This window comes from Chaetura pelagica, unplaced genomic scaffold (assembly GCF_000747805.2).
Source record: "Chaetura pelagica isolate M959 unplaced genomic scaffold, ChaPel_1.0 scaffold31, whole genome shotgun sequence".
NCBI lineage: Eukaryota > Metazoa > Chordata > Aves > Apodiformes > Apodidae > Chaetura > Chaetura pelagica.
This window is the reverse complement of record NW_009952481.1, coordinates 3,478,841-3,491,397: the sequence shown is the minus strand read 5'-3', so window position 1 is coordinate 3,491,397 and position 12,557 is coordinate 3,478,841. Positions and strand designations below refer to the sequence as shown.

Sequence of the window (12,557 nt, the reverse complement as noted above, 5' to 3'; positions counted from 1 at the left end):
AGTCACTCTGAACAGCAGCCCTGTCCTCGAAGGTTATCAACCGTTCTGCCCACCCGAACTGATTCAGTTTCATGCCAGTTGCAAATCTTACAAGTAGCTACTTCATCACCTTTCAGGTGCTAATGAGACAAATTCCAGGGTAAACCCATGTGGTATTGCTCTTGCTACTGATGTCCAGGAAGAGCATGACTCACCACTAACCATTATCCTTTGGGACTGAAAATCCAACCATTTTTTATGCATATATTTGTACACAATTAAATAAATAATGTTGCATATTGCAATAAAATAAATAAAAAAAAAGAAAATGTAGCATACAAATTCAGAGTGACTTGTACTTCAGAAGGTGTCTTTAAGGCATCCTTTTGTAATTTCAACTGACTTGTTCTGGAAGACAGGTCCACCTATAGGTTCATTAGCATACAATTCTTCACTTTTCAAATCATAAAACAATAGAAACAATAGAGATAACTGAAGTAATATGGAACTATTTACAGATTTTTATTGTGACCCTTGGTAAGTGTGGTTTAATTTTTTTTTTCTCAAGTTCAGAAACTCACAGCTGGTCCTTGGGGCTGAGGCATTCCTGGTCTAACTCCCAGAAGGCCTAAGGGTCCTGGAGGGCCATGAGGATATCCTCCATCTGGTATTCTGCGACGGTCATCCCAGTGATGCTGCTCTTCCTCCATTCTTCTCCAATACATGTCCTCTTCATATCGTCTGAAATGCATCAAAGTGTTCTCTTTATATAGCAGTTAATACCCACAATCATTCTAAATAAATTCTTGCATGTCCTCACTGCCTCATTTCTAGCAGTCATAATCAAACATCAGTGAGCTTTGGAGGGTAAGAAAAATGAATAGCTATTTTGAAAGTGAACCTGAATTTACAGCAAAATAATTCTACTAAGTTTGCATTCTTCAGGGGGATAGAACACTAACAAACAAAAACCCTGGACGAATACCAACAACTTAATTTGAAACAAAACAATATGGAGTTCCAAAAACAAGTGCTCAAAATAAGTAACTAGAGAAGCAGATTAAGTTGTAGATCATCTGGTTGCAGCTTTGTCTCATTCACTGACAAAACCAGAATGTATTACCTCATTTCCATCCTCCAGCGTTCTTCCTCCTCTCGCCTTCTCCAGTATTCTTCTTTCTGCATCTGTTTCCTCATTTTCTCTTCTTGAATTTTTCTCGCACGAATACTGGGCTTTACTTCTACTTGTAAGTCTGGGTTTACTTTTTTCTAGTTCAGAGAAAAAATGAATGGAATGTTGCTTTTCTTTGTCCTCTTACGGTTTAAAAGTGCTTCTGACATATTTAACACACACTAGTGGAGTACAATAAAATTAAGGGGAATAAAATGCAGTTTTGGAACTGCACTGAATAAGTGGTTGGAGAAAAATCTGTGTCTGGTATTTTAAAGGAAAGAAATAGCAACATACTACAAGTAGCACTTATTCACTTACATGAGAACAAAGCAATTTATGATTAAAATGTTACGTGGAATACTAAGGTATTTTCTATTCATCTTATAGAAGGATGACTATTCTGTAGACTGAAAAAAACATTTAATTGTAATTACAGTGTGCTCCCTCATGCTCTGTTCGTGAGGTTCCTCATAGTGGGGAATAATCACGAATTACTGAATACAATTTTCTGGCAATTTCGTCTCTTCTTTCATCCCTTTCATGATTATTGAGGCCCACTGTGACTCCTGTGACCACAGTATTTATTTCCAATATAATCTTAAAATAATAATAATGACGTGCACCGTATATCAGTACAAGCATGTCTCCACTCATGACTAAAAAATCTGCAACACTTGTTTCTCAAATGTCTCCACCAAGGGTTTATGTGATTTATTCTGCCAAAAACATTGAGCACTACTATTTTACACTATTTGAAATTCCTGGTAAGCAACAAAAAGAACCTACTGTTGTTTGCATAGGTTGTACTGTATTTTAATGTTGAAAAGGCAGTCTTAGAGCAATGCTTAAAATGTTTTAAAAAACCCAAACCAAAATTCAGCTTCACAGTCTGCATTACTTCTTTAAAGACCTGAGAAATATATTCCCCTACCTTTTTCTATATGCTATTTACTCAGAGTACCTACTTTTGCCTAGTCTTTAACTGTAAGGACATGCCATCAGTAAGCTGACATCTGGTGGATTTTCCATAGAAGCACTTGCACTAACCTTATACTGAAGTCTGTGACGCCTCCCTTTTAAGTGCATCTCCTTGGCATTAGGATCATTAAAACTGCATTCACAAAGTTTACAGTGAAAGCGGATCACCTTTCCTTCATCATTTCTAACCTGGAAAATAAAGTCAGAACACAGTTGGCTTTTTAAAAGAAAAATAAACAGAAACAAAGCTGATGTGAAAATGTATCTAATTCAGTGAGACTGGATAACATCTACTCATCTCGAAACATGCTAAAAAGTTTGCACAGTAACTGAAAGAATGCAAAGCCAAACTTTCAATTCTGACAGACATGCCATTGTACTGGGTAATGAACAAAGAAGAAAGTTCTTACACTCCAAAAAGTATACAGCTATAAACCTGAGCCTGAACATACTAAGTTGAGTAATTACAAACCTGCAAATCATTAAAAATTTGTTAGACTTAACCGCTATCTCACGCCACCCACAGAACATAAAAGAAATGTGCACTACACAAAAAATTAAACAATGCACAAGCCTTTGCAGGGTCAATGCCATGCCATTCTTATCTTCAAGGAGAACCCAGGGAACTACAGGTCAGTCAACTTCACCTCAATCCCTATGATGTGATGGAGAGGTGATGGAGAACTATTTCTAGGAATGCTAAAGGTTAAGAAAATCATAAGGAGTGGTCAGAATGGCTTCACTAAGGGCAAGACAAGCCTGATCAACTTTATAAACTTCTGCAAAAAAAAATATGACTGGCCTGGTAAATGAGGGGAGAGCAGTTGATATTGACTACCTGGATTTCCATAAGGCCTTTTACACAGTCTCACACTGATACCCTCCATACACAAACTGTTGATATGTGGGCTGAATAAGCATACAGTGAGGTGGACTGGAAACTGGCTGAATGGCCAGGCCCAAAGGGCAGTGCTCAGAAAAATTAATGAAGTCCAGCTGGAATCCAGTAACTGGCAGTGTACCCCAGGGGTCAATACTAAGTCCAGTCCCATTTAAGCATCTTCCTTAACGATTTGGGTGATGGGGCAGAGTGCATCCTCTCCAGGTTCGCTGATGACACAAACTGAGAGGAGTGGCTAATATGCCTGTGTGTTGCACTGCAGTCCAGAAGGACCTCAGCAGTCTGCAGAAACGGGCTGACAGGAATCACATGAAGTTCAACAAGGGGAAGTGCCAAGTTCTGTACCCGGGAAGGAACCACCTCTTGCACCAGTATGTGCCGAGGGCCACCCAGGTGGAAAGCAGCTTGACAGAAAAGGACCAGGGATGCTGGTGGACATCAAGTTGCACGTGAGCCAGCAATGTGCTCCAGCAGCAAAGAAAGCAAATGATGTCCTGGGCTGCATTAGACAGAGACTGCTGCCAGCAAGCCAGGGGCAGTGATCCTTCCCCTCCAACTGTGCTGTGTTGAGGCTACACCTGGGGCCCTGTGTCTCATTCTGGGCTCCCCAGTAGCAGAGGAACATGGACATAGTGGAGAGAGTCCAAGAAAGGGCCATAAAAGATGAAGGAACTGAAGCCTGCCCAGTGGCAGGACCACATGTGACAGGCACAAACCAAAACACAAGAGGTTCCCTCTTAACATCAGGAAATGCTTTTTTACGTGAGGGTGAATGAGCCCCAGCACAGGTTGTCCAAGGAAGTTGTGGATTCTCCATCATTAGAGATATTTAAAAGCTGTCTGGACGTGGTCCTGGGTGAACTTAATGACCTCCAGAGGTCCCTTCTGAACTCAACCTTTCTGAAATTCTGTTTCATGTTGAACAGATTTTCACTAAATACAGTACTCATTTTCATATCAGTACCTCCTCCACATAGTCATGGCCCACTGGTTGGACATCACTTTGCAAGGCAGCAAGAGTTGTGGGAGTCACTGGCTCGGTTGCTGGGTCTGGTTTTACTTCCTGTGTTTGCACTGTAGCAGCAGGAGTTGTTTTAACACTTTCAGCTGATTTCATTTCTTCCAGTTTGCTTCCTGTTGTCTGAAGCTTATTGCCACCTACAAATAAAAAAAGTTAAAACATTAACTTCCATAAAATGAGAACGTGATCACATATGATGTGCAAACTGAAGATTTCATTTGCAAATAGCAGTGTTCTTACCAGACAATTATCTTTTAAAATTAGTTACAACTTCAATATCTTTTAAATAAAATTAAAAGATTTTGAAAAATAAGTGTAACAACATTCAAGTTATTTAAATACTTGGGGGTTTTGTTTTAGCAAGAAAAGCTTTTGCTTTTAGGTAACTACAATTTTCATGCTATTTCAAGAGAGGTAGGACCAAAACTCTGCAAATATGTTTTAATTATATCTTTTTTGTAATCAGATTATATTTTTTTTGTAAACTAATCAAAAAAAGTACTTAAAAACCTTACAATCTTTGTTCTAACAAAGGCAGTACAATCTCTGTTACAACTGCACAGGTCTTCTAAATACCTGTCATGCTCATTTCAAGTCTCCAATGTTTTATTTCCACTGTTATAAAGTTGTTTTAGTTATTCAGATATCAACTAACAACCCACTGCAAGTTGCCTTAACAGCCCAGGCTGTGTTTTATTTCCACTGTTATAAAGTTATTTTAGTTGTTCAGATATCAACTAACAACCCACTGCAAGTTGCCTTAACAGCCCAGGCTGTAAACTGAAATTCGGATCAACTGGACTATGAACTGCAATACTCCAGCAGCTACTACATGAGAAACCAAAGGTGAGAGGCTTCTTATGAAGGTGTGAGAAGCCTTCAAGACAGGGCAGCTGGAGACAACTGGGCAGAAAACATAAATTTTGAGGCAAAACTTTACTATATACATTCTTATTTTCACCTATCCTTAATTCTCTTCAAAACAACAGAGTTACTCATGCATAAAGTTAACACATTTGCATTTGCTGCACTAACGCTTAAAAAACTATAGAATAGGTTAGGTTTCAAAATAAAGACTGACTTCTGTACTTGCCAACAAAGTTTATTTTCGGTGTGGATATTTTCTTTACAGCTATATTAGCAGCAGTTGAAGATGTTTTGTTGTTGGACGCAGTGTTAAGCGGTGTGTTTGCTGTGGGAGTAAGAATTTTCACTGCAGAGGATGCAACAGAGGAGTTCACAGTACTGCTGCTAGTTGCTATATTTGAAGCAGCGGCAGTTGGTTTGGAAGCAGATGTGGATGTTGAGGAAGTAGCTTGAGTAACCACATTTGGTTCAGTTGAAGGAATGGGTTTGCCAAGTTTTGTGTGCAACTTTACCACCTGTGATAATAAAAGAGAAATTCATCATATGATGTCCCTGGGATAACTATATAAATTACACAACATAATCTTCAACATAACTAAAAAATTGAATATAACTAAGAAGAGATCTAATGCTTCTTTACAAAAAGTGATCTTGGAAGGAAAAGAGGGAGAAGGAAAAGAGAGGGAGAGGATTTTTTATCTTTCTGAAGTGCAAAGAGCTACAAAAGCAGAATATTAAAACTATATTTGTTAATGGAATTAAAATTTCAATAGTTATGAGAAATATCTGTAATATTGTTCTGGTTTTAGCTGGTAGAGTTACTTTTCTCCATGGTAGCTGGTATGGAGCCATGTTTTGGATTTGTGCTGAAAACAGCATTGACAGTTCAGGGATGTTTTTATTACAGCTGAGCAGTGCTTACACTGAGTCAAGGCCTCACACCACCCTGTTAGGAGGCAGGGGGTGTACAAGAAGCTGAGAGGGGACACAGCTGAGACAGCTGACCCCAATTGGCCAAAGGGATATTCCACACTGTATGATCACAGAATCACAGAACTTTTGGAGTTGGAAGGGACGTTAAAGATCATCAAGTTCCAACACCCCTGCATGGGCAGGGACACTTCCCACTAGAACAGGCTGCTCAGAGCCCCATCCCACCTGCCCTTGAACACCTCCAAGGATGGAGCCCCTACAACATCTCTGGGCAGCCTGTTTCAGCATCTCACTACCCTTACACTGAAGAATTTACACCTGATCTCTAACCTAAATCTCTGTTCTGTCAGCCTAAAACCATTACCCGTTGTCCTCTCAATGCAAGCCCCTGTAGAAAGACCCTCCCCAACTCTCCTGTAGGCCCTTCAGGTACTGGAAGGCCACTATAAGGTCCCCCCAGAGCCTTCTCTTCTTCAGGCTGAACAACTCCAACTCCCTCAGCCTGTCCTCATAAGAGAGGTGCTCCAGCCCTCAGATCATTTTCATGGCCCTTCTCTGGACTTTTTCCAACAGCTCCACACCTTTCTCGTGCTGGGGGCACCAGATCTGGACCCAGTATTCTGGGTGATGTCTCACCAGGGCAGAGTAGAGGGGCAGAATCACCTCTCTCCACCTGCTGGCCACACTTCTGTTGATACAGCCCAGGATGGAGTTGGCCTTCTGGGCTGCAACAGCACATTGGTGGCTCGTGTCCAGCTTTTGATCCACTAGTACCCCATGTCCTTCTCCACAGGGCTGCTCTCAAGTCTGACCTCCCCCAGCCTGTATTTGTATCTTGGGTTACCTTGGCCTAGGTGAAGGACCCTGCACTTGGCCTTGTTGAACCTCATGAGGCTCACCTGGGCCCACTTGTCTAACTTGTGCAGGTACCTCTGGATGGCACCTCATCCCTCCGGCATATTGACCACTCCACCCAGCTTGGTGTCATTGGCAAACTTGCTGAGGGTGCTCTCAATGTCACCGTCAATATCATTAATGAAGATATTAAAAAACACTGGGCCCAGCACTGACCCCTAAGGGACACCACTTGTCACTGTTTCCCATCTGGACTTAAGAGACATTGACCACTACCCTCTGGACATGGCCATCTAGCTAGTTCCTTATCCACTGAACAGTCCACGCATCAAACCCAAATCTCTACAATTTAGTGAGAAGGATGTTGTGGAGGATCATGTAAAAAGCCTTGCAGAAGTCCAGATAGATGGCATCCACTGCTTTTCCCTGGCTGACTGATGCAGTCACTTTGTTGTAGAAAGCCAATAGGTTGGTCAGGCAGGATTTGACCCTGGTAAAGTCATGCTGGCTGTCCTGGATCACCTCCTTGTCCTCCTCATGCCTTAGTATGTATTCTAGGAGGATCTGTTCCATGATTTTCCCAGGCACAGAGGTGAGGCTGATAGGCCAGTAGTTCCTTTCAACTCTTTTTAAATATGGGTCCTTTCTTCCAATCACCAGGTACTTCACCTCACTGACAGGACTTTTCAAATATCATGGATAGCGGTTTGGCAACTACATCCACCAGTTCATTCAAGACTCTGGGATGCATCTCATCAGGTCCCATGGACTTCAGGTCCAGGTATGTCTTCAGGTTCCTCAGATGGTCAGAAACCTTATCTTCACTTACAGTGGGGGAACTTTGTCTCTCTGGTCTGCATTTTGTGGGCCATCAACTTGATAGCTGTGAGAAGTAGGGCTGGCAGTGAACCTTCCTCTTCTGGTTTATGTACCTGTAGAAGCCCTTTTTGTTTTTCTTAACATCTCTTGCCAAGTTCAGTTCTAGGAGTACCTTGGCCTTCCTGACCTCATCCCAGCATAACCAGGTAGTATGATCTTATGATCAGCAATAAAACTGGGGGTCAAATAAGAAATGGGGGGGAAGTAGGGAATTTTTTTTAGAGTGATGGTGTTTGTCTTCCCAAGTAACTCTTATGTGTGATGGTGCCCAGCTTTCCTGAAAATGGCTGAACACCTGCCTGCCAATGGGAGGTGATGAAGGAATTCCTTGTTTTGCTTTGCTTGCACATATGGCTTTTGCTTTTACCTGTTAAACTATCTTTATCTCAACCCATGAGTTTTCCTGTTTTTACTCTTCCAATTCTCTCTTCCATTCCACCAGGGAGGAGTGAGGGAGCAGCTGTGTGGGGCTTAGTTGCCAAAAGGGGTTAAACCATGACAAATATCTAAACAAACATTCTACACTGTCATTGAATTTGAACAAATTTAAAACACAGGTCACAGGGGGTCACAATGCAGCCCAGTCTTTATTCCAGGGTGCTCACCTAATTGCACTCAAACAGTAGGGAAAACATGCTTACCTAAAGCCTTCTGAACATATTCACTACAAAATCTACAGGATGCTTGCTCCTTGCTCCTTGCTCTCATATGCCAATTTTCTTTGTAAGAAATACCAAGGAGTGATGCATAATAGTCCTGTCTCTGGGCACTGACACAGTTTAGTTTTTCAAAGTGCACTGAAAGCTTACCAGCACCAGACAGGTAAGACAAATGTCAAGGAAATTACTGAGAACACTTACAGGGCACAAGTATGCTACCTCATGTCCTCATTAGCTCTTTTCTCCATCGTACTCTACACCTCCTTCCTACAATTTGTATACTTTCCCTATTACATCCTCTTCTCATTGATGTCATGGCAATATTCTTCCTCCTTTCTCCCCACAAGGCCCTTCCAATAGTGTGCTTAAAGATAAATTTGAAACAAAAAGGAGAACATCTTAAAACAAAAGGATTCAAATTACATTGTTTCTGTGTATTTTATCTCTGAGAAAAAAACTATGGGAAGAAATGTAAGACTGACTTGTATAATAAAAACAAGAGAAAACTCTTACTTTCTGATGCTTGGCTCCACGGATATGGGCAGCATAAGCATCTGCTCCTGTACAAGACACATCACAAAGCTCACAGCGCAACTGATTCTGAGTTCCACGAGCAGAAGTGCTGCTGTTATTGGTGTTCTGGGAAGCTTTTAAAGCTGCTTCTTTCTTTTTGTGCTTCTGGCCTTCTAAGTGTTCTTTATAAGTCTGTTTAAATAAACCATACACATAAAATAAGCTCTGTACTGCTCACTCATCATTCATGTGAACACATGTAATACAGAACATGGCATAAAACACATGCTTTTTGTAAGAAACTCCCTACACTGAACATTTCTTCCTTACGACATGCTCTAAGGCATCAGCAGGCTACTTCTTAGATCAATAAACCTCTTCTTGTCCTTTCCAGCCTCTTTCCACGGGTTTACAACATGAGCTTTTCTCCTCTAACTTCTTACTTCCTCAATCAAGTATTAGTCAACAGATTCTACCGTTGAAAACTTGGTATGATCAGAAAACTACATCTCAGTTGCAGTTTCCTATGTTGCATTAAATTACTATTGATTTTGAATATTCCTTAAACTCCAAGACCACAGTAATTAAGTGTATCCAGAGAACCTAAAATTAAATTCAAAATAAGGCAGAGCAGAAATAAAGCTGTGCTGAAAATGCATGGCAGAAGTTGATACTTGTTTCTACACCTACACTGGCCACCTAGAGAACAGAGAAGGTGCAAAATAATGACAAGTTTACCTAAACAGTAACAACTGGTTATTGAGACACACAAATTAACACTGTGTAGAAACTGTTATCTTATTTTCTATGCAGTTATACCCACCATGAAACTAAACTGGGATACTGGAATATTTTTGTGAATTGCCATTCACAAAATGTATTAATTCCATAGTTCTGAAAAAAAGTATTTTCTAAGAAGTTTGCTATGCTAAAAAAGCAAATCAGATTTAAAGTTTAGGGTATTTCTGAAGTTCAAAGCACAGCTGCAAAAGCTCAGAGGATGTATCTTTTGTCTTCTCACAGGAACTCTTTCTGTAATAGCACACATGTTCACTTAATTATTCCTTCACTAGAATCATAGAATCAGGTCTTTAACATTAACAAATATTCTTAAAGGGCTCAGTTCTTCATCTGCAGAGATTATGACTGAAGTGCATAGCAGAATATTACATAATACAGGTACCTGTGGTCCAGCACAGCTGATCTTACAAACATCACAGTAGTGGATCTGGGGTGGTTTGGGAGGTTGTTTTGGTTTCAGTTGCTTATTTTGGAATGGTGCCTTTTTAGTAAAGGTGGTCCCTGTCCAAGCAGCTGTTGCAGCAGCTGCAACAGCTGCTGCTGCCTGTTTCTTTTGTTTTGTTGCTGCTGCTGCTGCTGGTAATAGGACGATGCAGCTGAATACACTGCAGCTTCATAGCCAGAATAAGAGGTACCTCAAAGATCAAAATAAAATAAATGTTACATCACAGTACATCATGTATCAATTACCTAATACATTCTTTGAAAATATGTTGCCTAACAGAGTTGGGGGCAGAGCAGAATATGAGACTTATTGAGATCTTGTTAGGCAGTCTGAATTTTTATTGATGTTTCACACTCCACAAATACAGAGCTACCAATTTTATCAGGATTATACTTTGTTTTAAATACACCTTTGCAGACACAGTTATTTTAGATACATGAAAGCATCCATAAAGAATATGTGAAATTTCCTACTACATCTGGTAAGACTGACTACAATTTAACAAAAATCGTAATACAAGATTTATCAAAGGTCAATTGAAGTACGCAGTCTTCAAAAACCAGATTTGCTGTTAAAAGATTCCAAATGGCAAGGACAGACATTATGTAGAGGCAGGGGAAAAAAATAAAGATAAAAGACAGAATGGCTAGTGCCAATACATTCTATTTCACTCATTTAAAGTTTTAGTACAGAGATGCTGCTTCTCCATTACAACCTAGCTATGCAGTCCTTGATTTCCTACTATCAAACTTGAATACATCAAGGAAACTGGTCCTTTAAGCCAGTTTTCCCATAAACCTTTTACATCTATTGCTTCAACTATTGTAACCCTCTGATCAGGCTCTCTCTCTCAAGGAAGTCTTAAAATTCCTTTTTAAACAGAAAACACAACAAAACAAAAGTTCAAGGTAGCTATGGTATGCCAGCTGATTACCATCTGGTTGTAAAGTTGACATATTTTTAAATCTTTAACCATATTTTGGATTTCTAATGTATGAAGCAAAGTCTATTTTGTCTTTTTTTTTCAGCACACATTCTCATCTCAGTTTGTGCTAAGACAGCCCAGACTTAAAAGATTTATATTGGACTGCTCCTCCCTGTCTCTGTAACTGCTGTTTGATTGCAGCACACTCCCTTCCAACTCCCCTGGGTAATATTTGTGTGGATGTTTCTTTTTTTCTGTCCCACATCTTTCCTCTTCAAACCTTACAGTAAGTCACAAAACACCACAAGTGTAGCAATGTCAATACTTTGTGTTCTCTCACAGGTAACAAAATAGGAACATACCAACATCAAACCTCTTCTCAAAATACAACAAAATTATTTGCCATTATAATGATTTAACTGGTTGACAAGTCTCAGTAGACTATGACGTAAGTGAACATGAACTGTTATAATTTTTAGTATTTAAAGCCTCTCCTGTAGAAAATATAATTATCTGAACAACATAACATGCAAAACTCTTACCAGAGTAAGTAACCGCTGTTGTACTGTATGTTGCACTTTGAGTATAGGATGGAACAACAGTAGCTGCAGCTGCTACTGGCTGCAAAGCAGAGGATACTGGATATATGGAAAATGTGGTTGTTGCTGGACTTGGGGTTGCAGGTTTTATAGCAGTCACTTGTCGTGTTTGCTGGGCTTGGGTATACTGAGTTGCCCCTTGGCTATATCCTGCTTTAGGAGCTAATTAGGAGAGAACAAAAAAGTGTACAAACATTGACATGTTTTAGTTGAATGAAATGCAAACCATATTAAGTGATACTTCATGATATGCTAAGAAATTATTACACAAAAGCTGTCTGGGGTTTGGCTTTTGTTTTGTTTTTTTTAAAATTATTATTATCCATTTTTTTGTGTTGCGCTGTTTCGTGTTTTTGTTTTAAAGTTATGGTCATGCAACATGTAACTGTTCAATCATGTAATAGTTCACAACAGTAGGCTTCAGGTTTATTTACTTCTAACTGTGGTGACATGTTTTTAAATAACCTTCTCATTCAGTGGTTTTACTGGAGCACACTAAACCCAAGTACACCTAAACTTTCCTATTACTTCAAATCAAAGGAAAAAAGTAAGTAGGATTTATGTTTTGCAGCATTAATGATACCAATAATTAAATAGGTACATATATAAGTAACTAAAAAATTAAAATCTTTTCTATTATCATGTTATGACCTTAACCCACCATTGGCTAGTTGAACCTACTTCAACAAGGTTTCTAGCCAAATCAACAGAAATTTGCCTAGCAGTATATTTTGAGTGTATTTAATAACAATCCAAAACCTCAGAGACTTATGGCAACATCACAACAATGTTCAAGTTCCAGGTGCAGCAAATTTTTCTACACATTGACAGAGGTTACATGACAAAACTGAAAAAAAATAAAATATGGACCGCACGAAATACAACCCCCCCGTTTTTAAGCTATTAAAGTGGTACCCAGGTTGTGCACACTGATAGCAGTTTGAATCATTCCACCCACCTGTCTGGTAGTAGGATTCGGCCACTGAAGGCTGGGGCTGGGCAGCAGCAGCCACAGCTGCTGCAGTGGC

General features: G+C 39.8%; 1 protein-coding gene across 1 annotated transcript in view; it reads right to left on the bottom strand.

Annotated features, from left to right (window-relative positions):
• The window catches only part of ZFR (zinc finger RNA binding protein), a 55,601-nt gene that overhangs the window by 13,428 nt on the left and 29,616 nt on the right, over positions 1-12,557 (bottom strand). The window contains 10 exon segments of the mRNA XM_010008770.1: positions 561-720; positions 1,103-1,248; positions 2,201-2,320; positions 3,997-4,190; positions 5,147-5,435; positions 8,760-8,951; positions 9,943-10,119; positions 10,122-10,195; positions 11,473-11,691; positions 12,488-12,544. Of these exon segments, the coding sequence (XP_010007072.1) occupies positions 561-720; positions 1,103-1,248; positions 2,201-2,320; positions 3,997-4,190; positions 5,147-5,435; positions 8,760-8,951; positions 9,943-10,119; positions 10,122-10,195; positions 11,473-11,691; positions 12,488-12,544 (1,628 nt within the window).